General features: G+C 40.8%; 1 protein-coding gene across 3 annotated transcripts in view; it reads right to left on the bottom strand.

Annotated features, from left to right (window-relative positions):
* LOC127647808 (caskin-1-like) overlaps positions 1-24,360 on the bottom strand; it is a 140,034-nt gene that overhangs the window by 53,256 nt on the left and 62,418 nt on the right. For all 3 annotated transcript variants that reach the window (XM_052132285.1, XM_052132283.1, XM_052132284.1), the window contains exon 2: positions 16,313-16,364. In XM_052132285.1, the coding sequence (XP_051988245.1) occupies positions 16,313-16,364 (52 nt within the window). The remainder of the gene's footprint in view (positions 1-16,312; positions 16,365-24,360) is intronic.

Genomic DNA, 24,360 nt, shown 5'->3' with positions numbered 1-24,360 from the left:
GTCAAGTCTTATGCTATGCGCGTGAGGAGCGCTATTTGAATGATTCATGGAGCTGCCACCTATGTAGAGCATTCCAAATTGCCCTCTTATGAGGCATAATTTCAGTAAGGATGCTGCCACAGAAGACAGCTGCCTATGTAGGAGCAGGCCCACTGTGATGCAATGAAAACTTTGTTCTGTTTGAAACATCATTGAATCAGTGGACAAGACTCAGCAGTATGGAGATCATTCTTTACTTTAGTTGTATTAATCCTAACACTTATAATAAGTGTTTGGCACAGTGCATTATGAAATCGATTCATGTCCATTGGAGTGTGCAGTGGGGTTCAGTAGGGTGAGATCCAGTGCTTTTAACTCAACAGTGCACATGATTTTTCTAAGTGGGGCACATGCAAACCTCTCATTTGATTTTCTGTTACAACTTGCTCTCCGTGATTGGTTCATAAAATATGCTGTAACCATGGTGACGGTTGTGAGGGCCTTGCTGCCAGTGCCACTGTGAACATAAACCCTTTGGAGTGAGAGGAAGGCGACTCAGAGCGGAATACTAAACAAACAGGAACTCTGCCTGAACCATCTCTCTCCCACTCTTTGGCACTAGTATGCGGTTGTCACTATAGTAGAGCATGCTGGAAGATAGGCCAGAAAACCCCATTCTCCCCATCAAACCTCCCTATTTCCCCTGTCTCGCAGGTTTGAAATGCAAAACCACAGGCCATGGAATATCCATTGTTTCTTCACTTTCTCTATTAGGAGGTCAGATACAGTAGGCCCTGTCACTTCATATTCAGTATGTGTATGTATTGCTTTCTCGCCAAAGACTTCAGGAAAGACAGAGGTGAGCTGTCTTTCATTCAGACACATATACACTCACACATACTGCCTGACCTACTTTTCTTAATGAGGGTACTAAAGCCTGAGGCATCGCCTCCAGAGGAATTGCCATTAGCATGAACTTTCTCCATTCAATACGCAACATACCTGCTAATATATTGTTACAATCATCTGTATTTTCATCATTATCATGTAATGATGGTGTGTAAGAAAACATGTTTCCAAAAGCAAACTGTGCATATGGGACAATAGTCAATTATACTTTTCAGTGTTCATTATGCAAAAATATTTGTCCACAGAATGTGACAAGTGATTAATCTGAATGAAGTATTCCTTCCTTACATATTTTAATTAAACACATTAACTTAATTTTGCATTCAAAAGTAGTTTCTGCTGAATACGTCATTGTTAATATGGCTTTAAATATCATATGCAAATCATAATGACTCATTATACATAGAAACATAATATACATGGACCCTTGTGGAATATGATAATGGGAGAACAATTGTGCCCTGAAGATTGACTTAGATGATTTATCAACATTTCACTGGATTGTTCATATCTATCAGGGGACTCTAAATATATAATTATGTATAGTCACTAAAGCTGTCTGCCCCCTCTTCAAAATGACACATTAATGTGCATTAATGTATAAGTTTCACTGGTTAAATGGACAAATATGACAGCCATGTAAAATAAACATAAACAACCTTTTACTCCAATGGGTTGCAGCACAGCTGCACATCTACAAGCACAGCACACCCTACTGTATGCTGACCTCCACCTTTAGTTCATTTGAAATAATAGTGTTTGTTAAAGCTATAGTGTGTAATTTCTGTGCCAATTGCATCACCAAATGGAATACCAAAAATGGCTATTTTCATACAGTTTTCCTGAACACTAATCATGTCTTCCATTGGTTGGAAAAGCAAGTAGTCCGGCCCCAAACTCACACCACTGGTTGAGACAAAGTTATTGTGTCAGGCTGGTCAGGATACTTAAATGAAGGAATGTTTTGATAGCACCACAGAGAGACAGTGTTTACTCTTTTGGAGGGAATCAACCAATGAATTGCTTAATTTTAGTATTTAGTATAGTATTTTAAAATCGAAAATCTTTAAAATGGAATAGACTTCTTATGCATCAATGATCTCACCCACTTGGCATTTGGCAGCCAGATCAGTTTTATAATGGGTAATATTACAGGCATATCAAGCACCATGCCTCCAGCACCGCTACCTCTCATTCATTTATCTCCAAGTAAATATCATCAAACAAGGCAATCCAACAATGCCTGTGGTGGTAATTTCAGTTTCTGAAATATCTCCCTCTTTCTCTTTCACTGTATTACTTTCCAATAAAGCCAGCATTCATATCCCTTTATTAAAGGTGGGAGGGAGCAACGACAATCTCTTCCTTCTTCATAAATCAAATCCTCAACACTGCTGCTCTACTGTTCCCATGTAAGGGTACAATCTCAGATTAGAACATTAAACCTCCTATGTGAACACTTAAGTTTTATTGTCACAAGATGTGTGTTGCCTCAATTTCTGAGGACAGCAAGCAAAAGGGATGGTACTTAAGGATGCTGTAACATGCAGAAGATTATGACATCTCACCACAAAGCGATTTCAGAATATACACACTAAGGTGGTGATGTATCAAGACATTGTCTGTGAACTATAGTGTCTTCTTTTATAGGCTTTGTTCATAAAAACTGTGATTTTACCAAAGGAAGGGTACAAGAAAATAGCTGACCTGGAGCATTCCAAAGATGGCCACCAAGTGGACTGACTTGCATTGAATTTAAATTGCCGTTTTTGTGATTTTACCACAACTAAAGGGGGTCTTTAGTTGTGTCATAAAAGTACAGCTCCTACTGTATTGACTTGAATGGAAAAAGATAAAAATCTCCAAAATGGTTGGTCAAGATTATGTTCAAAGAACATATTTCAAACCAGCAGTAAAATCTGACAACAATGGTGTCATAAGTTTCTTTAGCTCAGTTCACGCTGAGAAAAAAAACACTATTTTTCAGGCTGGTCCAACTAAGTGCGTTCTCGAGTTGACTGACAGGTGAAGTCAGTATCTAAAAGGTGATTTGCTCTTTTATCTGCAAGGTGGGACTTCCTTTTCTACATTCGTGATATTGGGCATTCACATTTTCACCATTAATTTTATTACAAGTGCTCTGTCTCACACTAAATAGTCACATTAAATGTATTCAAATTAACTGTTAAAATAAACAATTACTTCGTGAAGTGATACAGTTCTTAAGCTTAACTCTAGGCTGTTTACAACTGCCAAGTAATGCTGCAACTTTGCACATTAATATACAGCAGAATGTGCGAACACAGATCTGCGTAATCTGCATTTTATATCAGATCAGAATTTAGAGTCTGTACCATCCAATGTTTTTTTTTTTTTTATGAGATCAACATTTTATGTTTCCAAAGTAAGTCACAGTGTGAGAGCGCAGCTTTCATTAAATTGATTTATTCTGTTATATTGACTGGCAGCAACAGCAGAACACTTTGGCTATTAAAAGTGATTGAAATAGGATGACAAACTGCAAGGGAAAAACTGCAGAGTTCGGTGAAAATAAAAAAGTAATAATTAACTGATTGGGTTTAGACAGAACAATTAAGAATGTATTAATGCTCACGGAGTGTGGTAACAAATCCAATAAATGAATCGCATCATTAATCCTGTCATTGAGTCACAGCTGCACAAGCTGTGTTTGTTTAGAGGACCTCAGCAATAAGTTTATAAGGTTATAAAGGAGTTTCTTAATTATTCTCATCATCTAACGCGTTCTTCTATCACAAAACCTGAACAATTTCTGCTGAGCTAAAATGTCCCTTGTTAGAGTACAAGACCTGCTCATGTTATGTAGTTGCATGCAACATCATAATGGGACTTATTGGTGACATACAGTGGTGGAGGTGTGAGTACAGTAAAGCTTTAGAATTTTGAAAGATGTAAAACATCAGGTTTTGCACAAACTTGTAGAGTGCATGCGGTCATTAAAGGAATATTTCTGGTTCAATACAAGTTAAGCTCAATCGACAGCATGTGTGGCATAATGTTGGTAACAACAAAAATCAATTTAGACTTGTCCCTCCTTTTCTTTTAAAAAAGAAAAATCGAGGTTACAGTGAGGCACTTACACTGGAAGTGAATGGGGCCAATTTTTAGAAGGTTTAAAGTCAGAAATGTGAAGCTTGTAATTTTATAAAAGCAATTGCATTAGTTATTCTGTTAAAACTCATGTATTATATGAGCTGTAAAGTTTGTAATTTGTAATTGTTTTTGTCATTTTAAGGTTTTAGAGTTTGTTGCCATTACATTATCATGGTAACAAAGTTGTAAAACTGGTTATAACTTTACACAGAAAGGGTTAGTAAGTGATTTAATCACACTAAAATCACGTTTACATGCATATTGTTTATATCTTGTTGCTATATTTGAGAAAAAGTGAGTATTTAAATGTAAAAAGATTGTCCTCATTAACTTCCATAGTAAGTGCTCACTGTAACCCAGAATTCTTTTATAGAAAAAATAAGGAGCAAGTCAAAACAATTTTTCAACATTCAACATTATGCTACAAATGCTGTCGATTGAGCTTAACTTGTATTGAACCCGGAATATTCCACAAAATAGATGCTAAAAAATTCATGTTTCAATTCACCTTCACTCGAATTGCTATTCTGATTATATCAAATAATTTGTAATGGAAAAACTATATTAAATTAGAAAAATTCAAAATAGAAGTATTTCCACAGGTGCATTCAGACTTTTGAATCCCATACTTGGACTAGACTGCAAATATCCTCAAACTTCCACATATGGTATGTAAAAGCTCCTGATTATCAGGTCATGGGAGACTACATTTGCATCCAGCTGGATGCAATAGACCTCCAAGCCATGATCCATGGGCAATTTAAAAGCTGGCATAGTTGGCACATATGATTAGGACTCAGCTGCAACACATATGCCACATGTGTGTGTTTGTGTGTGATTCAGCACAAGAGATGACAAGGTAAGATTAGTCGGGAAAACATAGCCTTGCAGCAGATGGCAGTCATGTAGCAATGTTCTTCTTGCTCATTTCAGATAGAGCTTATCTCTGAATCCTCTGAAAGCCTTCTATTTTGCCTTGGCTTTGCTGGGCCTCAGCTCTGGCTGCAGTGAGAGTGTGTATTTGTAAGGCTGTCAATGCCAGTGACCTTCAAACTGAGTGCCTGTGGCACTAAGATGCACTGCCTTCACAAATTTGTCTGAAACATTGTCAAACCAAGCCTTTACGTTTTAAATTATGTCTTAGTGTGTGCCCTGTCTGAAGCACCTTTGTTTTCATTGTTCCTACAGACGCTCAGAGGAATCCTCCTATCAGCATCATGCACCTGACCTGATTCATAGATTCATTCTACACGCTGTGCTTCTACCATTCCTCTCATGCTCTGAATCCGCTTCAGCTTCCCTCGGCATGAAATGTCATGAAATACAGATTTGGGACTTTACTTGACTTCACATAAAGGCATATATTTTTTACATTTTGGCATATTTTGACATGTTGCATTGAAAATATTGATAGGACAGTAGATAGAGGACAGGAAATAATAGGGGTAAGAGTGGGGAATGGGATAAAAAAATTTAGCCTGAACCTGTTTCATCCACATGAGCATCATAGATGTATTTGTAATGGTAGCCAGCTGATAAGTAGCTGTGCAATGTGTAAACATCACTCCCCTGGTCTTAACATGCACAATAGCAACTGGACGCTAGAGCCTTTAGCCTCATCTTTGGTGCGCCCGCCACCCATGCCGGAGACGCTGGTTTGAATCCCACTCGGAGTGGGTCAAGAAGAAGAATAGGGTTCAAATCCATAACACTCTTTTCCATGTATCTGTTGTCCAATGTCTGTGTCACTTTGCCCACTCTAACTATTTATTTTTGTTTTTTGTTTTGTTTCAAAAGTGGCTTTTTCTTTGCAATTCTTCCCATAAGGTCTGTACCCCTGAGTCTTCTCTTTACTGTTGTACATGAAACTGGTTTTGAGCATGTAGAATTCAACGAAGCTGTCAGCTGAGGACATGCGAGGCACCTATTTCTCAAACTAGAGACTCTGATGCATCCTCTTGTTTATTTGTTCATCTGGCCTTCCACATCTCTTTCTGTCCTTGTTAGAGCCAGTTGTCCTTTGTCTTTTAAGACTAGTGTACACCTTTATATTACATTTTCATTTTTTTTGGCAATTTCAAGCATTGTAAAGCCTTCATTCATAAAAACAATGATTGACTGATTAGTTTCTAGAGAAAGCTGTTTCTGAAATGTTTGACCTAATATTGACCTTAATATAAGCCAGCCTATTGCATACTGTGGAAACACAAAAACAAATGCAAAGATAATGTGAAGCTTCATTTAATGAATCAAACAGCTTTCAACTGTGTTTGATATAATGGTAAGTGATGTTCTAGTACCAAATGAGCAATTTAGCATGATTACTCAAGGATAAGGTTTTGGAGTGATGGCTGCTGAAAATGGGGCCTGTCTAGATTTGATACATTTTATGTATTTTTTTCAAATAGTGATGGTGCTGTTTTTTACATCAGTAATGTCCTGACTATACTTTGTGATCAGTTGAATGCCACTTCGGAGAATTAAAGTACCAATTTCCTTCTGAAACAGCAACATTTATACATTATTTACTTTTGGCCACCAGTGTGTGTGTGTATATATATAAGGAATATCACACAAGCAAGACTGCGATATGGCCCTACATCAGCACTGCTATGATTCGGCCGCAGGCACTGAACTGCAACTTACCTGGAGTGTCTAGAAGTACAAAGTGCTCAGAGACATGGCCAAGGTCAAGAAGGCTGAAACACGGCCACCACTGAATATGATTCACAAGTTGAAGCGTCAAGAGATTTCTTTGGGCAAAGAAATACCTGAAGACAGATTTTTCAAAGGTTTTATGGACAGGTGAAATGAGAGTGAGAGACTCTTGATGACCAGATGGATGGGCCCGTGGCTGGATCAATAATGGGCACAGGTCACCACTTCGAGTCAAGCACCAGAAAGGTGGAGGAGGGGTACTGGTGTGGGCTGCTATCATTAAGAATGAGGTAGTTGGACCTTTTCGAGTTGAATATGGACTGAAACTCAACTCTCAAATCTACTGCCAGTTTCTGGTAAGTATTTTCTTCAAGCAGTGGTACAGGAAGAAGTCTTCAGCATTCAAGAAGGCCATAATCTTCATGCAGGACAATGCTCCACCACATGCATGAGCACTCCACTGCTTGGCAAGCCAGTAAGGGCCTCAAAGATGCCCAAATAATGACCTGGCCCCCTTCCTCACCTGACTTAAATCCTATTGAGAACTTGTGGGCCCTTCTCAAATGTGATATTTACAGTGAGGGAAGACAATACACCTCTTTGTACAGCATTTGGGAGGCTGTGGTTGCTGCTTCAGTGAAAGTTGACCGTGAACAGATCAAGAAACTGACAGACTCCATGGATGGAAGGCTCATGCCATTTATTGAAAAGAATAGTGGCTCTATTGGTCACTGAATATTTTTGAAAGGCCAAAATTGTTATTTAATTGTCATTTTGTGTTACTTCTTTGTTGCACTTTAAAAATTGAGAATAAACAATTGAGTTTGGAGAAATTCCTTTTGTAATTTAGTTGCCTAATAATTGTGCACACTAATAGTTGCCTAATAATTGTGCATATTTATATATTCCCTTAAGAAAGACAAAACTCACTTTTCCTTTGTTAAACAATCAGGTTTGTGGTTCAATAACATTTTGGATTGACTGAGAGCATTGTGTTTGTGCAACAATAAAAGGAATCCTGAGGAATACAGTTTGCCTAATAATTGTGCACGCAGTGTATATATATATATATATATATATATATATATATATATATATATATATATATACACACGCACAACAGTTAGTTCTATCGGGAAGACACGCAGGCTTGAGTGAAGTTTTAAGATGCCATTTATTTGATAAATATAAAACAGAAAGTAATGGCGGTCCGAGGGAGTTGTACCCGGAACCGTCATGTCCTGCCGGAAATAGGAGGTAGGAACAAGGAGCCTACCCCCGTGCGGGACAGGGCTCAAATGGTGGTGGTGTGGTGGTGGAGGTTGCCGTGTTAGCACACTGAAACAGCAATGTGATAGATTGTGAGCAGACATATAAAGCAATGACTTACATGCGATTGGTTAGGAATTATTCAGCTAATGATGTGATGATGTACAGCTGCTAGTCTTCCCGCTAGAACTACGCTGCGCTTCCATTTCTGGTCCTCGAATCTGATTGGACGAGAGACGTTCCATGAGCACTGATGGTCTGACACCATCAGCACTCCAACACTTCACTGTGTGTGTATCACTCCACTTGTGCTCATGCCATTCTAAACTAAAGTGAAAGAGCCGTGCAGATGTGTTAAGAGCTACTGTTTGTCTTTTTATTTTACATATGTTAGCATGAAGGTGGTGGCAAAAGATAATTTTTTTGTGAAATATGAGTCAGTTAGGTGACGTGAAGTGAATCTGCATCAGCCAGTGTCTACATGAAACAGCTCTTTGAGATCGCTTGAATTACTACTACACTACTATAGCTAGGATATAGCTTCAAACAGCTTTAAACTAACAACTTCAGCATTACGGCTCATTACAGCTGAGAGACACAACAGACTGATTAATTACACAATCGATGCTGTTTAAAATGGTGGAGGACATTGCGGTTTCTATTGTGATCGACTCTTGCACACCAGCTACTGCGAAATAGGGAGAAATACCCCAACTTGGACGCTATTTTCCACTGAGAAAGCTGATCTTCAGAAAGCTGACAGCATCTCTGCTTGGGAGTGGCAACATGCACACCCATCCTTGTTTATCCAATAACTTGTTTGAAACAGCACAAGCTGTGATCCAATTTCTGAAGTGACATTTTTGAATTACTATCAGAGGCTTGGACGCATCTTTTGTTTTGAACCAGCAATGGCAGATTCTGATCTGTCGCGTAAGAAAGTAGTTCCATGCAAAAATTTGTTTTTTTATGACCGTTCTCAGTTTTTCCTTATTTTAACAAATTTACTTGTTCTCTGAACTGTTGTATACAAGCAATATCACACCCGAAATCGGCACTGTTGAGATTACCTACGGCACTCGTCCTGCAGCCTCGTGCCTGCATCCGAATCCCAATTTTTTTTTGTCAAATTAGAATTATTTTTTACATTTAATGGAAATGGGTTTAAGTTTGTACATTTCAAAAGATAAAGCCAGTTGTATAGATATCCAATAACCAACAGTGTGAAGGCCTACTAACGATTATCAGTACAGACACTGTCGACATGGAGCGTTAAAGTTGCTGCTGTTGTGAACAGGGCTTTACTGTTACATGGGGACAAAATGTTAAAGTGATTGGAGGGGAGGGCACAGAGCATAGTAATTGTTGACATCTGACTGTCATTTCTAGGGTGGCTAGCACCCCCACCCATCCAAATTGGCAGTTTACTCTCAGAGAAGACAGATCAGCCCACAACCCCATTTTCTCACCACAGCTACAGTATATCCTCCACTCAGCAGAGACGGCATAATTTTATCTATGTGTAAAAAGCAAAATTCCATGAAGAAGGAATTATTGTGCAACTCATTTATCTTGCTGATTCAAATGAGATATTGGGCTGAGCAAGCCTGCATGTGAAAATACACGGCATATGTGAGGATTCAGGCAGAATGGAGCTATCCATTGGTTTAGAGTTACAGCTTTAATTTCCTTAAAATCAAACAAGCAGAGCTGTGATGATGAAAGCTGCCATTGTTCAGTGACAGCGATCAATTGAAGCGATCTTTTTAATTATTCTGGCACTTTCTCAACTTGGCAGATTATGACAAAATAAAACAGGCTTTGATCTATGGATCTCTGGGCTCAAAGCTGGCAGGCCATGTTGTATTTTTGGGGACCTTGACATAGTATGAATCGTGAGTGTGTTGTCAAGTCAAGTCAAGTGGTTTTTATTGTTGTGATTCTTTTAAGGCTTCCTTGCTGCTGCTTTGCAGAGTTTTGCTACATTGTGTTTGTGAATTTGTGCCTGACTGTATATATGTTGGAGTGATTGTTTGCCTGTCCGTCTGCCCTTCCATGTGTGTGTGTATGTGTGTGTGAGAATTTGTCGGTGGGCTGCCTGCCCATGTGCATGTGCATGTGCGTGTTTTGTGTGTATGTGTGTCTGTGTATCAGAGTGTAATGCAAAATCAGAGAGGCTGAGTAATAACTCTTTCTCCTTGATCACACTAAGTTGTAAGAAGGATAAAAGAGAGCAACAGTCTGGTTCCGGAAGTAAAAATTATATTCATTTTCTCCATAGGAATGTAGATTTTTAATGATAAATTATAAACCTTAAGATAGACCTAGCAAGAGTTCTGAGATCGTTTTTCGATGGGATATGCTTCTGTTGAAGTCGCCAGTCCAGATTTTTCAACTTTATAAAAAAATAATAATAATTTAATAGTAGAATTTTTGGTGAAGAACTAAACAACCCAAGATCCTGCAGAGAATGAACCACCAATCAGAGAACAAAATCGTGAAAAAAACGCAAAGCATCCCAAGAGCTCTACACTAACTGCCCACTCCCATGAAGCACTGTGGATGACGCAATCAATTCCGTCTCCCTACACTATCAAACTACTTGTATATGTGTACATATTTGAATATTTTACAATGAACTTAAAATATACTGTTTCTGTACTTAAAATCAACAACTTTAAATCAAAAGTTTTTTATTTTTTCATTGTTATTTCATTTGATTATGTCATTTACAATGTGTCATGGGATTGTAGTTAATTCTTTAATTAAAGATGTTAACACAGTCTTGTATTTTTGTCTTTTTGTCTGATTTTCAAATAGTTATTTGCTTCAACTCAAATATTTGTAATGTGAATCATCTCAGAACTGGTTGGTTTGGTTCAGCTTAGAAATCTCTTATGAAGGATTCTATGAAATCCCTATGGGGAAAAAAATAAAAGGAAAAATACTTAAGGGAATCAAGACAGGGCAGGTACTATAGCACTCTCTAGACTAGGCTTCTCACACACTGCCTACGTTCATACAGTGAGTGTTTAAGATTGACAACCTTATTTCGTAACAGGAGTGACTTTCAAACTGTTCTGTTCAACAGCTTACAGGAGCAGCTTTAATAAAGTTGATACCCGTTTGAACAAATATCCAAAGTGAAGCCCCTTTTCTATTTTTGGCGACAGTCAGATATCAAAGATGGTGACTCCTATAACACTGAAAAGTGTCATCATAATTGACACAACGTTATTTAATAAACAAGTTAATCACAAGTTAATGACTGTAGACCACAGCATTTTGGTTGCAGCCAGACTACAAAATTGATGGAAGCAGCTCTGATATAAGAGAGTGACTGGATCTAAAATCTTAGAATGGCACAGAGTAGCTATTGCAATGCATTACAAGTCAGACAATGTCAATTATCTCCATTCCAGCCATCAGTATGCGAAGAGTTCTCCACACTAAATCCTAACTCACAGTTAGTCTGGAACTCTGCTGTATCCCTATTTTTTTTATTCCGTTGTTTTATTCATTTACATCAATGGAAATAATCGACCACTCAGCATTAGAAACATCTAGGTTACTGTTGTAACCTCCGTTCCTTGATGGATGGAACGAGACGTTGTGTCAAGTGAAGCGACACTAGGGGACTTCTTTGAAGGCCTCGGTTACCTCTGAACAGAATTTGCATGTCCCTCCTCCGGACATGCAGGTATAAAAGGAGGGAATCATGCATCTGTCCATTCATGTTTTGCACTGAGGAGCCGAGAATAAGGTTCGGCCATAGCAGTGGCTCGGTTCAGCGTCGTGGCCAGGTGGATACAACGTCTCGTTCCCTCCATCAGGGAACGGAGGTTACAACAGTAACCTAGACATTCCCCATCTGTCGCTCACTTCGACGTTGTGTCGAGTGAAGTGGCACTAGGGGTCCCTATTCAATCATGCCATGCGCTGAACCATGTACGTGCGCTGCTGATGCAGGTGCCGGCAGGCAGTTTTGTGCCAAAGCGACAGGCTGTGCAAGACTGCGCGTACCGTCATAAACTTTTTCCCGGCACCACGAAGGGGGGAACAAAGCGACATGCCAAGCATGGGAGCAGGCTGTGCCAACTGCGCCTTTTCTCTTTCTGTGTAGAAAAAGTGGCTGGGGCCATCTTAACACTATCACACGCATTGGGGAAGGCATTCTTTTCCAAAATCTATTCTTTCAAGGGGAAAAGACCCCGTGGAGACCACCACCTGCCCAGGCTGGGGGGAGGTAAAAAGTGGCAAAATACATCACATGTGTTTTCTGGCCACATGTGGGAATGGCGCGGTGGGAGGAATTGCTACAAACACAGGGAGTGGGGACTGCCCAAGGGAGACGCAGGTCCGGAGAAATTAAACACAGGGGGATTAATCCACAAGAGCCCATCCTGGGGAGCACCTATTCCAGAACAGAGACATTTTAGTACCCGTAGTGGGTCTGGTCAGGCAATTCCTCCGCTGAAGTCGTGGACCAGAGGGCTAGGGAGGAAGAACATCCTGGGAGCGTGAATCTAGTGGACTCTCCTGGGGGAAAAAGCACACATGATCACCTCAGTGGAGGGGAAAGGCGCTATGTGCAAACGGAACACCCGGTCAGATGTTTCGCATTCCCGAGTTCTACGTGCTCGGACCTGAGAGAACACGGGACGAGACCGACTCAACCCTGAGATTGTAAAGGTGCCGTTGGCCAGTGCCCACAAGGATGCCACACTTCTTGTCGAGTGTGCTCGAACCCGCAAGGGGGTGGGCACGGCCTGGGTGTGATAGGCCAATACAATGGCATCAATGACCCAGTGGGAAAGCCTCTGTTTGGAGACTGCGTTCCATTTCCGCTGTCCACCAAAGCAGACAAAGAATTTCTCAGGGTTCAGCCTCCGGGTGCCTCTAAGGAACCTGATAATCAGATTGTGCTTCCCTAGGGACATACCATCCACCTTTAAGGTGGAGGGGGACAGCCTCCCCTGCAACCTCTCCTGCAGAAACGAGAGCACTGACCCGAACAAGCGCAACTTTAGGGCATTAAGTTGCCTGGTAGAGGGAGCTCTGGTTTGGTTGATCGTGTCTACGACAGCAGGTGTTAGGCCAATTAGATCTTCCGCATCTCATCCAGGGGCCAGATGTGGAGGTTCCAGAGTTCTGGGCGCAGATGCTAGAGGGTAACCCGTCCCTGAGAAAGAAGGTCATTCTTTCCAAAGTCTGTGTGGGCCAGTAGGGGTCCACCAGAGTGTCTTGTTCCTCGTCCTCCCTGAGCTTGCATAGCACCCGTGCAAGTAGACTCACTGGGGGAAATGCGTATTTGCACAGCCCCCGGGGCCAGCTGTGTGCCAGCACGTACCAGAGCAGGCAATGGGAGGTCTCTTGGGAAGCGAACAGGTCTATCTGTGCTTTTCCGAACCGCTCCCAAATCAGATGGACTGCCTGGGGGTGGAGCCTCCATTCTCCACTGAGCATACCTTGTTGCGACAGCGCGCCCGCTGCTGTGTTGAGGTTGCCCGGGATGTGAGTGGCGTGCAACGACCTGAGTCATTGCTGGCTGCAAAAGAGGAGATGGCGGGCGAGTTGTGACATATAACGAGAGCGCACGCTGCCTTGGCGATTCATGTACGCTAACGTGGCAGTGCTGTCTGAACGAATCAAGAAGTGCTTGCCCTGTATTAGTGGGAGAAACCTCCGCAAGGCAAGAATTACAGCCAGCAACTCTAGGCAGTTGATGTGCCAACCCAGCTGCATGCCCATTGCACATGGTGCCCCAACCCTGTTTGGAGGTGTCTGTGGTGACCAGAACGCATCGGGACACCTGCTGTATGCTGTAACAGAGGTCTGTCCAGGTGTTGAACGTCTGGCGGCAGGCGGGGGTGATGAACACACAGTGCGTGACGCGGCGCCATGACCATCTCTGGACTCGAGTCTGAAGCCAGTGCTGAAGCGGTCTCATATGCATCAAGCCCAGTGGCGCGACCGCTGCTGAGGATGCCATATGCCCCAGGAGCCTCTGGAATTGTTTTAGAGGAACCGCTGTGCCTGGCTTGAATAAGTTGAGGCATTTCAGCACTGACTTAGCGAACTCGTTGATGAGAATCTTTTATACCCGTATGTCCGGGGAGGAACATGCTCATTGGTGGAGTCTAACTCCATGCTGAGGAAAGAGATGGTCTTAACTGGGGTGAGCTTGCTCTTTTCCCAGTTGACCTGAAGCCCTAGACGGCTGTGGTGCCTGAGCACCTGGTCCCTGTGGGCGCATAGTGACTCTCGAGAGTGGGCTAAGATGAGCCAGTTGTCGAGGTAATTGAGTATGCGAATGCCCACTTCCCTTAGCGGGGCAAGGGCTGCCTCTGCGACCTTCAGGAAGGCGCGGAAGTACGCGTCCTTCAGGTCTACCGCTGCGAACCAATCTTGATGCCAGACACAATTTAGAATGTGTCTTTGCATAAGCATTTGGAGAGGGAGTTTGTGTAAGGCCCGGTTGAAAACTTGCAAGTCCCAGATCGGTCGTAAGCCGCCGCCCTTCTTCGGTACGATGAAGTAAGGGCTGTAGAAACACTTCTTCATCTGGGTTGGAGGGATCTAAAGCGTCAATTGAGTAAAAGGGTCGCGTTCTCCGCACGCAGGATGTTGCCGCCTTCGCCATGCACCGAGGTAAAGCAGATGCCGGCGAAATGGGGCGGGGCCTGGTGAACTGAATCGCGTAGCCGAGTCGGATGGTCCTGGCCAACCAGCGCGACGGGTTGGGGGAGGCTTTGGTGCTGAGAGAAGGCTTGAAGCACTTACTTCCCTCCGCACACCCGGCAGTCCAGTCGAGTCTTCCACGTCAGACGCCGGAACGCTCTCCGATGCAGCGGTGAACTCATCATCAGTATACCCGTATGTCCGGGGAGGGACATGCAAATTCTGTCTGCCAATTTCTCATTGGCCTTTTCTCAAGTTCAGAGGTAACGGAGGCCTTCAAAGAAGTCCCATAGTGTCGCTTCTCTCAACATGTCAAAGTGAGCTACAGATGGGGAACGGCGGAGACTGTGCTGCGATAACACTGGTGGCTTGCTCTATGCCAAGGTAACATATAGTAACAGCATCTTCTTCTCTTCAGCTGTGCTATACTCAGGTAGAGCATCATTAGAGTGCATGACTAACAGCTGATCTTCACTCCAGGCTTTATATTTTAATGGCATCCTAAAACAAGTCTACAGTGGATGTGGGACAAAACAGCTCAACAAGTGGCTGATTCATCTGTATATGACTGATTCATCTGTATATGATGCTAGCACAAATAGCATCCTTCACATAATGCTTTCTGTCTCTAAAATGCACTAGATAAGCTGTAAACGCAGCTGTAGTAGATAGTGTGGGAGGCAAGGCCCATTTGGATGAGAGCAAATATGTCTGTGATACACTTATACTGTAGAAATGTTTTGGACACTTAAATTAGCCACACTTAAAATCTATTCATGTTTTAATTATCATGATAAAGTATCTATCCAAGTGTCATTTCAGGAAACAAACACACTCTTCAAGCAAAACATTTCACAATAAGACATTTTTATGATTCAAAATATAAAACAATAGATTCATTGTTAAAAATTAAGAAAATAGGTATTAGGACACTTTCTAGTTGTCAAACTTTGACGAACATAGGTGATACGTGGTTAATAAGAACTATGCCGGTTTAAACATGAGAGTAACTTCATATATCTACTAAAAATGACCTTGAGAGGAGTTGTTTAAAAGTAATTGAAATCATGGCCTTAAGAGTAAAACTAGAAAATGTCTAGCATCTTTTCATTTGTTTGGTTTGGCATTTTGTTTCAAATGTAAGGACATTCAGACATTTGTAAGTGAGACTTAAGTTTCCAAAAGTTTCCAAATACTTTTTGGGGCCAATGTATAAAAATGATTTCTTTTGTCTCCATCACTTATGTGGTCTGAGCATTGCTAAAAAAAAGCCTACATTACTAAAACACACACAGATGAAGCAAGGCATTAACTGACATATGTGACCATGGCTAGCTGAAAGAGATTTTACAGCACAGAAGCCAGACTATCTGCATTTTCATGTTTATTCATTTACATACCTTTACATTTATATGCTGATACAACGCTGATATTCACTGAAGGGGTTTAAATTAAAAAGCTGTCAGCATTCTGTAATGTAGATGGGCGTAAACTCAGAGATAAAGGGAACAACTAAGGCTGAGATAGAAGAGAAAGTGACTGGGAAAGAGAGCAAGTTGGAAGCACATAAGCTCATAAGCTCAGGCAGAACTTGAAGACATTTGGCTGCCAGACAGGAACCCTGATCATGTTTACAAAAGTCTGTCACATGAATCCATAAAAAGTCCTTATATGTCCCACTCACCCATCAGTGTCTTGGAAGTTGACGTTCACCTTCTTGGCAGAGCCCAGCAACTCTAAAAAAAGAAGAAAAAAGAGGTAGAAGAGAAAAGGTCATAAGTATGATGAAACAAGATTCAGCAGTAAACTTTGGGAGAAAGGACATTTCCTGTATGTTTTATGATACTTCTGCAAATGAGTTTTTGTGAGTGAACTTTGAAGAGTAACAATCTGATTTAAGGCTGAAACTTAACATTTGCAATGGAAAATTCTCTATTCTAGGATTGTAGTTACTTTGGGAGCAAGTGTGAGTGAGCAACATGTTGAGAATGTGTTTACTGGATTCCACCACAAGTAATAGTTTCATGATAGACAGTGAATCAAAAATGCAGGCTTGCGGACTGAACGTAAAACTCTGCATTGCATTCAAACTTTATAGAGTGATAGACCTTACTCACAGTAGTTCCATATTTGATTTTTTTAAGGTGAATGAAAATTAGACTTTGGGATAGACTTTCATTCTCTTCAATGGCATGCACTGCCTATACAAGGCTATATAAAGCTCTTAGAACATGTAATTATTTGTCTTTTTATAGTTTTTGTCTACTTGTCTTTGAATGTTTCATCAGCAGAAAGATCCATACCACTTTTAAATGACAGTACAGTCCATTGAATAGACTGTAAGTCTATCCTTCAGTCTATTCCTCAATGACAGCCTTGTTGTCATTTTTGCCAAAAATTCAAGATGGTGCTAATGTGAATAAGGTCCATAGTAAAAACTGTCATTATTTACTCTTTCATGTACATTCACTTACTGTACACCTACTGTACTTTTTCATACAATTATCTAATCAGTCAAAATTGTGGCAGCAGTGCAATGCATAAAAACAAGCAGATATATTTCAGTTAATGCTCACATCAACCATCAGAAGGGGAAAAGATTTGATGTCAGTGATTTCAACCGTGGCATGATTGTTGGTGCCAGGTGGGCTGGTTTGAGTATTTCTGTAACTGCTGATCTCCTGGGATTTGCAAGAACAATAGTTTCTAGAGTTTACTTAGAATGGTGCCAAAAACAAAAAACATCCAGCGAGCTACAGTTCTGCAGATGGAAATGCCTTGTTGATGATAGAGGTCAAATGACCAGACTGGTTTGAGCTGACAGAAAGGCTACAGCAACTCTGATAACCGCTCTGTACAATTGTAGTGAGCACAATAGCATATCAGAATGCACAACATGTCCAACCTTGAGGCGAACAGGTTACAACAGCCGTAAACCACATCAGGTTCCACTTCTGTCAGCCAAGAATAGAAATCTGAGGCTGCAGTGCCAACAACATGAACCCATGGAACCAACCTGCATTGTGTCGACAGTCCAAGCTAATGGCAGTGGTATAATGGTGTGGGGAATGTTTTCTTGGCACATTTTGGGCCTGCTAATACCAACTAATCATCACTTAAATGCCACAGCCTTGTGTGGTATTGTTGCTGACAATATGCATCAATTTATGGCCACAAATTACCCATCTTCTTATGGCAACTTCCAGCATGATAATGTACCATATCACAAAGCAAAAGTCGTCTCAAAATGGTTTCTTGAACATGACATTGAGTTCACTGTTCTTCAGCAGCCTTCACAGGGACTGTCAAGCTCCAAAAAGTACACACAAAAAAACAAAATCACCATAAAAGTTGTCAACATGAATGTTCAGCATTCCAAGTATTCTGAAGCCAAACAATTTGTTTGTGTCAGGAACAAAGACAAAATTTTAGTTATTATAAACTGTTCATCATGCAGTTCTAGCCTGCGTCCACTTTCAGTTAAAAAAATATGCCTTATTTTTATTTATTTATTATATTTAAAATTTTTGGCATTTTGCCGATTGACAGGCCCTGGTGCCTATGAACTGTCATTACATGTGAAGAGCTGTGCAACAGCATACACGTTTGGAACGATATGAGGGTTAGTAAATAATTATATAACTTTCATTTTTGGATGAACCATCCCTTTAAACTGAAAACTTGAGTTAGGACTACTTTGGATTTTTCTCCTTAATATTAAAAAAGATTCTGGTGCTGAATCAATTATGAGAATATTATTTTCTGAAAATATTGCACATATCTACATATTTTTGCTGTGCTAATAAAAGAGAAGTAACAACAGGATAATGATTCCTCTTAACTCTGTGGGCCAAAACAATAAACTTACTGCTGTTAGAAAAGTACCCATGCATCTTTTTCGCACAGATACATTAAGAGTACGTAATAACAAATCACTCTCTTATCAACAGGCGTACCTCACAGGCTATACACCCTGATCATTTGGTCTGATTAATATGAACACAGCGGATGGCAAATTAGTGTTTCCCCAACTGAAATGGGGGCACATTTAAAGGCTGTCTCTTGAGGCTGCTCTCTCCATCACTTTCCCGAACAGCATCGACCGAGTGTACAACCATAAAAGAGACTCTGTGGACAGTTGAAGAATAGTGTTGCATTTTCTGCCATGCATGCATCCATGATTCACTCAGGCCTCATTTACAGCGCCACCAGGAGGCCATGATGCAAGAGTTCCAGAAGAGTCCAGTCTAGTTAAGTCTCTCAGACTAAAATCAGATCAGTACATTCACTGCCTCACTAGGCGACAGAAGTGTAAATGCTGAAGTGTACAATTTTTTTAACCTAAAATACCTTTTCCTATCGCATCTAAATATGCAGAAACAGCTATAAATATGTCATTTGTAGGTTGATTTCCAAATAAAGTGTGAACACTGTGGCTTTATAGTACAATCAAAGCATTACTCTGTTTGTTGGAGCATCCTGACTAGCCTGACACAGCAACATTGGCTCACCCAATGGTGTGAATTTGGGGCAGGACTATATTTCTATCCATCTAATGGCAAATAGATTAGAGGGAGTGTTTTGGGAAACCTGTTTGACAGCCAGCAGAGCTTTTGTTCATATTACATAAAGAAGCCTGTGGCTTTGGCATGCTTGATATTTCACTGACTTAACTAGTCTGTAGGTGATAAAACCTTTCACATAGTAAATGGGCTTCTATTTGGCCTGTAATATAATCAGTGGAATTTGGAAGCAGATCAGAATGCCTTATGAGGTCCGTATTCCATCTGGAGCGTAGCTGCTCACAGCTATCTACATCAGTCAGACTCAATACAAGGCTGTTTTCAACAGCTGCTCCTCAATGTGACACAGAACATCTGTGTGTCTTTTTATGGCATGTCTTTAACTCTTTCACCTCTCAGGCCTGGCCTGATGTGTCCCAATTATAACTGATATTAAATAAAACCTAGCAATGAAGTAGACTCCAGCAAATAGCTGTCTAGGTTTATTGAGGAACAAGTGGATGCTTCTATTTCAAGATACAAAGTTACAGAAGAGAATTGCTATCTGTAGAAAGAACCACCAGTGAGTTTTTTCTCTCAGACAGTCTGTGTATCAACCTTTTGGCCACTGTCAAACTCTGAGTCTCAGATTAAATGTATATTAGAACTTATAGTGCAGACATATGGATTCTACTTAAAATAGAAATTCTATTTATACATTCATTCTCATTTCTATAGTTGTTTACAACAATAGACTAGCCTAGTGTTAATGTCTGTTTAGTTGCTTTTTGTTTATTCTTGGAGATTGTGCTAGGTTTTGCTTTTGTGCTAAGAATGCTGAAAACTCTACTGCACCCTACTGAAAAGCATAGCAGGTCAGCAACTGTAACTCATTTTGATGCACATGATTTTGACATTATGCAAGGTACTTGTCAATCTCCAGCTTAATATAAATGTCTGTACTCACACTTTTAGCATTTTATGTACTAGTCTAGAGTGATCTAATACATTTTCAGTAATCATAATGATAGTAAAATCATTATCAGGGGCATGATAAACACAAAACAATCTCCAAAGTTGGTGGTTGCTATGGCTCCCCGGAGGAGCATCAGTTCAACGTCTCCACACCTAAGGTTGTTCGCCAGCACCTTGACTTGCCGCCATGTTTTTCCATTGCCTTTCTGTGTCATGTGTTGTTTGGTCACCCGGGTCTATGATTGCCTTCGAGTTCCAATCAAGCACAGCTATGCTCATGTCTTGGAGAGGCCGATGGAGGGCCTGACCAATCCATCACATTTCTACCGATGAGCTCAAACAGATCTTGAATTGAGATGCGGTTGGGCCAGAAGATACATAGGATACGACGAAGACATATATTGGCAAACTCTTGCAAACATTTGATGTTCTACTGTGTGATACCCCTAGTTTCCCAGTCGTACAGGACCATGCTCTCCACACAAGCACCAAAGATGCGAAGCTTCAGGTTCTTAGATATGGTAGATGACTTCCACACCTTGCTCACTGCGAAATAGGCTTGGCAAGCTCTGTTGATGAGATTACCAATGTCAGCATCAGGTCCCCTATTTTTGGTCACTGTGAGTTAACAGAATTCCTCAACGTCTTTGATAAATACCTCATCTAGGAGCAATGGCTGGGTGTCATTTGTGCTAATCCGCGACGGTTAAGTCTTCTTGACGTTAAGCTTCAATCCAACTTTCACTGCATTGTATTGAAGGTGTTCCGGTTTAGCTTTGATGGCCTTGAAAGAATGAGACATCAAACATTCGTCGTCCGTGGTTCCGAGGTCATTCAAACGAGATGTAATTTGCCATTGTATGCCTCTGGGGGCCTTGGCGTTGGTTCACTTATTCATAATGTTGAGCACAATAAGGAATAGTAAGGGTGACAACACACACCCCTGTTGCCCGAGTACCTGACTTTACACATCCCAATTTGCGGATGATAGCAATGATGTCATCTGGAACTCCTAGGGTCTCCAAATGACATTCCTGTTCAGAGTGTCGGATACTCTTTCAAAGCAGAGATCATCTTCATATCATATACATATTCATATGTTAGCCTATCAGAGTGACAATGGAAATAAAGCCAAGCACCATACATGAATATATACTTCTATAGATTGCAGTGTTTTCTAAATATCCTTCATGAGGTCTTTTGATTTACGATAGGCAAGATGAGACTGATGTGGCATTAACTGTATATCATCCTTCTAAGGCAATTCAATTAATAAGAGAGCTTTATATTAAACAATTTTTAAGCTGTACAATTAAGCAGTATAATTATAAACATCAGCCTCAGCTTTTATGCACATAGTAATTGTGCAGCAATTAAAATAATTTAATTTACAGTAGTATATTAATTGTGCAGACCAAAATTCTGCCACAATATCTCTCAGAAATGCTGTGTAGCTACTTCCTTTAGATCTTTTTATAGTACCTACAGTTAACCCACAGGGTACTGAGGGAAAATATTGGTCAGTGAAATCTGGTCCTCAAAGTGAAACAGATGAATACACTGACTTGCTCCGAGAAGAAACAGAACCGAATAGCTTTGTTGGATGAAAACATTTAGAGGTACAAATATGAGCCTGGAGATATTTGCTCTGGGGACGAGTGATGGAGTTTATTGTCTTTCCATTTGACTTTCTCCTGTGGAACACCTTGGTCACCATTCACTTTGATTGTATGGAAAAAAAAGATGCAATGAAAGTGAATAGTGGTTAATAATCAGTATAACTTCTAATTTGTGTTCCACAGAAGAAAGAATGTCATATAGTTTTTTTCTACCCTTTTTTCTCCCCAATTTGGAATGCCCAATTCTCAATGCACTCTAAGTCCTCGTGGTGGCGTAGTGACTCCCTTAATCCGGGAGGTGGAGGACGAATCTCAGTTGCCTCCGTGTCTGAGACCGTCAACCCGTGCATCTTATCACGTGGCTTGTTGAGCACGTTCCCGTGGAGTCATAGCACGTGTGGAGGCTTCACACCATCCACCGTGGCATCCAGACATAACTCACCACGCGCCCCACCGAGAGTGAACCACATTATAGCGACCACGAGGAGGTTACCCCATGTCAGTCTACCCTAGCATCCGGGCCAATTTGGTTGCTTAGGAGCCCTGGCTGGTGTATCTCAGCACACCCTGGGATTCGAGATTGCGAACTCCAGGGATGGTCGTCAATATCTTTATTCACTGAGCTACCCAAGCCCCCCGCATGTCATTCAGTTTTGAAACAACAAGAGGGTGAGTAAATGATGACAATGTTCAATTCTGAGTGAAGTATACTGTAAAGGTGTTAATGGAAAGGAAGAGGCGAGAACCGGCTTGACAATATAAATAATAGTTTAATATAAAACTGAACCAAAAAGACAAACACACACAGCTGTCCGTAAATCTACAATCACATATACATTTTATTTACATGAAATCACCAGGCCTGAAGAATGCCACTGTAGAAGACTCTGACAAACACACTTTTGTTCCACAGTGCTAAAATATTGGAATGGACAAAAGAGACAGATACTCTATAGGAAAAATCAAAGCAGCTACTAAAGGTCAACAGACTAAGAAGAGGAGAAACACTGAATGTTGTCCAGCCATGATCGATTCTACATATGTACACATATGTAGATACTATAATTTTAATCACTGGCTTCCGGTAACGGCCGTCCGCATGTTCACTGGCTTCCTCTATCCTCTGCGCATCCACGTTCGTCACTTCTCACCGGAGCCTACGTCATACGCCGGAACTCATCTCTCCCGTGTATGCGCGGACGGCCGTTACCATAAATATATGTTTTGGTATATGTACATGTGTGTACATATGTAGAATCTGTAGAATATAGTTTATAAAGTTAAAATATGGATATTTTTCTTACAAAAACGCATCGCTTTGCTTCAGAAGGCCTTTATTAACCCCTTGGATCCGTATGGATTACTTTTTTGATGGATGGATGTGCTTTTTTGGGTTTCAAAATCTAAGGTACCATTCATTACGATTATAAAGCTTGGAAGAGCCGGGATATTTTTTTATATATCTCCTATTGTGTTTGGCTGAAAGAAGAAAGTCATACACACCTAGGATGGCTTGAGAGTGAGTAAATTATGGGATAATTTTTGCGTGAACTTACCCTATAAGTTGACAGACCATGTTTACAAACAAAAGAATAGTACACATGAATGGTGCACTGTGACAGAGTGTGTGCACGGTAGCCATGGGCATGAGGAAACCACATTTGTGACACATCTGGAGAAAATTTTGCAGTCAACCACAACAAATTGACTCACAGCTGGGCCTCACATATGTTGTGTACACAACAAATGACCTAAAAACACACTGGCCTAAATCCAATGAAATCATAAGGTGAGACAATATTTCACGTCACACCATTTGACATTTTCAGGGTTTAGCCTAGAAAAATTAGACATACAGAAACACCAACAAAAATAAAGAATATCAAAAAGGACCGTAGTTTTGCCACAGTTTTTAGGACAAAGCACCATGGTAATACCATGGTATTCTTTTAAGAAATTCTGAGTACCATTTAAATACCATAGTACAGTACATACATACAGTAATCATTCAGTACCATAATATACACCGATCAGCCACAACATTAAAACCACCTGCCTAATATTTTGTAGGTCACCCTCGTGTCACCAAAACAGTGCCAACCCACATTCTGAGATGCTATTCTTCTCACCACAATTGTACAGAGGGGTTACCTGTGTTACTGTAGAATTTGTCAGTTCAAACCAGTCTGGCCATTCTCTGTTGACCTCTCTCATCAACAAGCAGTTTCCCTAAAGAACTGCAGCTCATCATGGGTGTAAAGTAACGAATTACAAATACTCACGTTACTGTAATTAACGGAATTTTCCCAAGAATTGCACTTTTTTAAGTAGTTTAAAAATTGTATACTTTTACTTGAGTATATTTTTAGTGCTGTAACTGTACTTTTAATGCGCTATTTTCCCACTGCCTTTGTTCGCTACTTCCCTGTCCTGATTTTAGTTTTTTATCCATCAACATGACTGGCTAGAGTGAGTCTCATGACTCCCATCAAATCATACACCTTTTTAGGTGCGGCCGTGATTTTCAGGTGAACTTTGCTTGAACAGATGGCGCCAGATCTGCAGCTGCTGTTCAAGCAAAGTTCACCTGAAAATCACGGCCGCACCTAAAAAGGCTTTTTGCAGTGAAAAAGGCC

This window comes from Xyrauchen texanus, chromosome 8 (genome assembly GCF_025860055.1).
Source record: "Xyrauchen texanus isolate HMW12.3.18 chromosome 8, RBS_HiC_50CHRs, whole genome shotgun sequence".
Classification (NCBI taxonomy): Eukaryota; Metazoa; Chordata; class Actinopteri; order Cypriniformes; family Catostomidae; genus Xyrauchen; species Xyrauchen texanus.
This window is presented reverse-complemented; position numbering and strand designations above follow the sequence as displayed.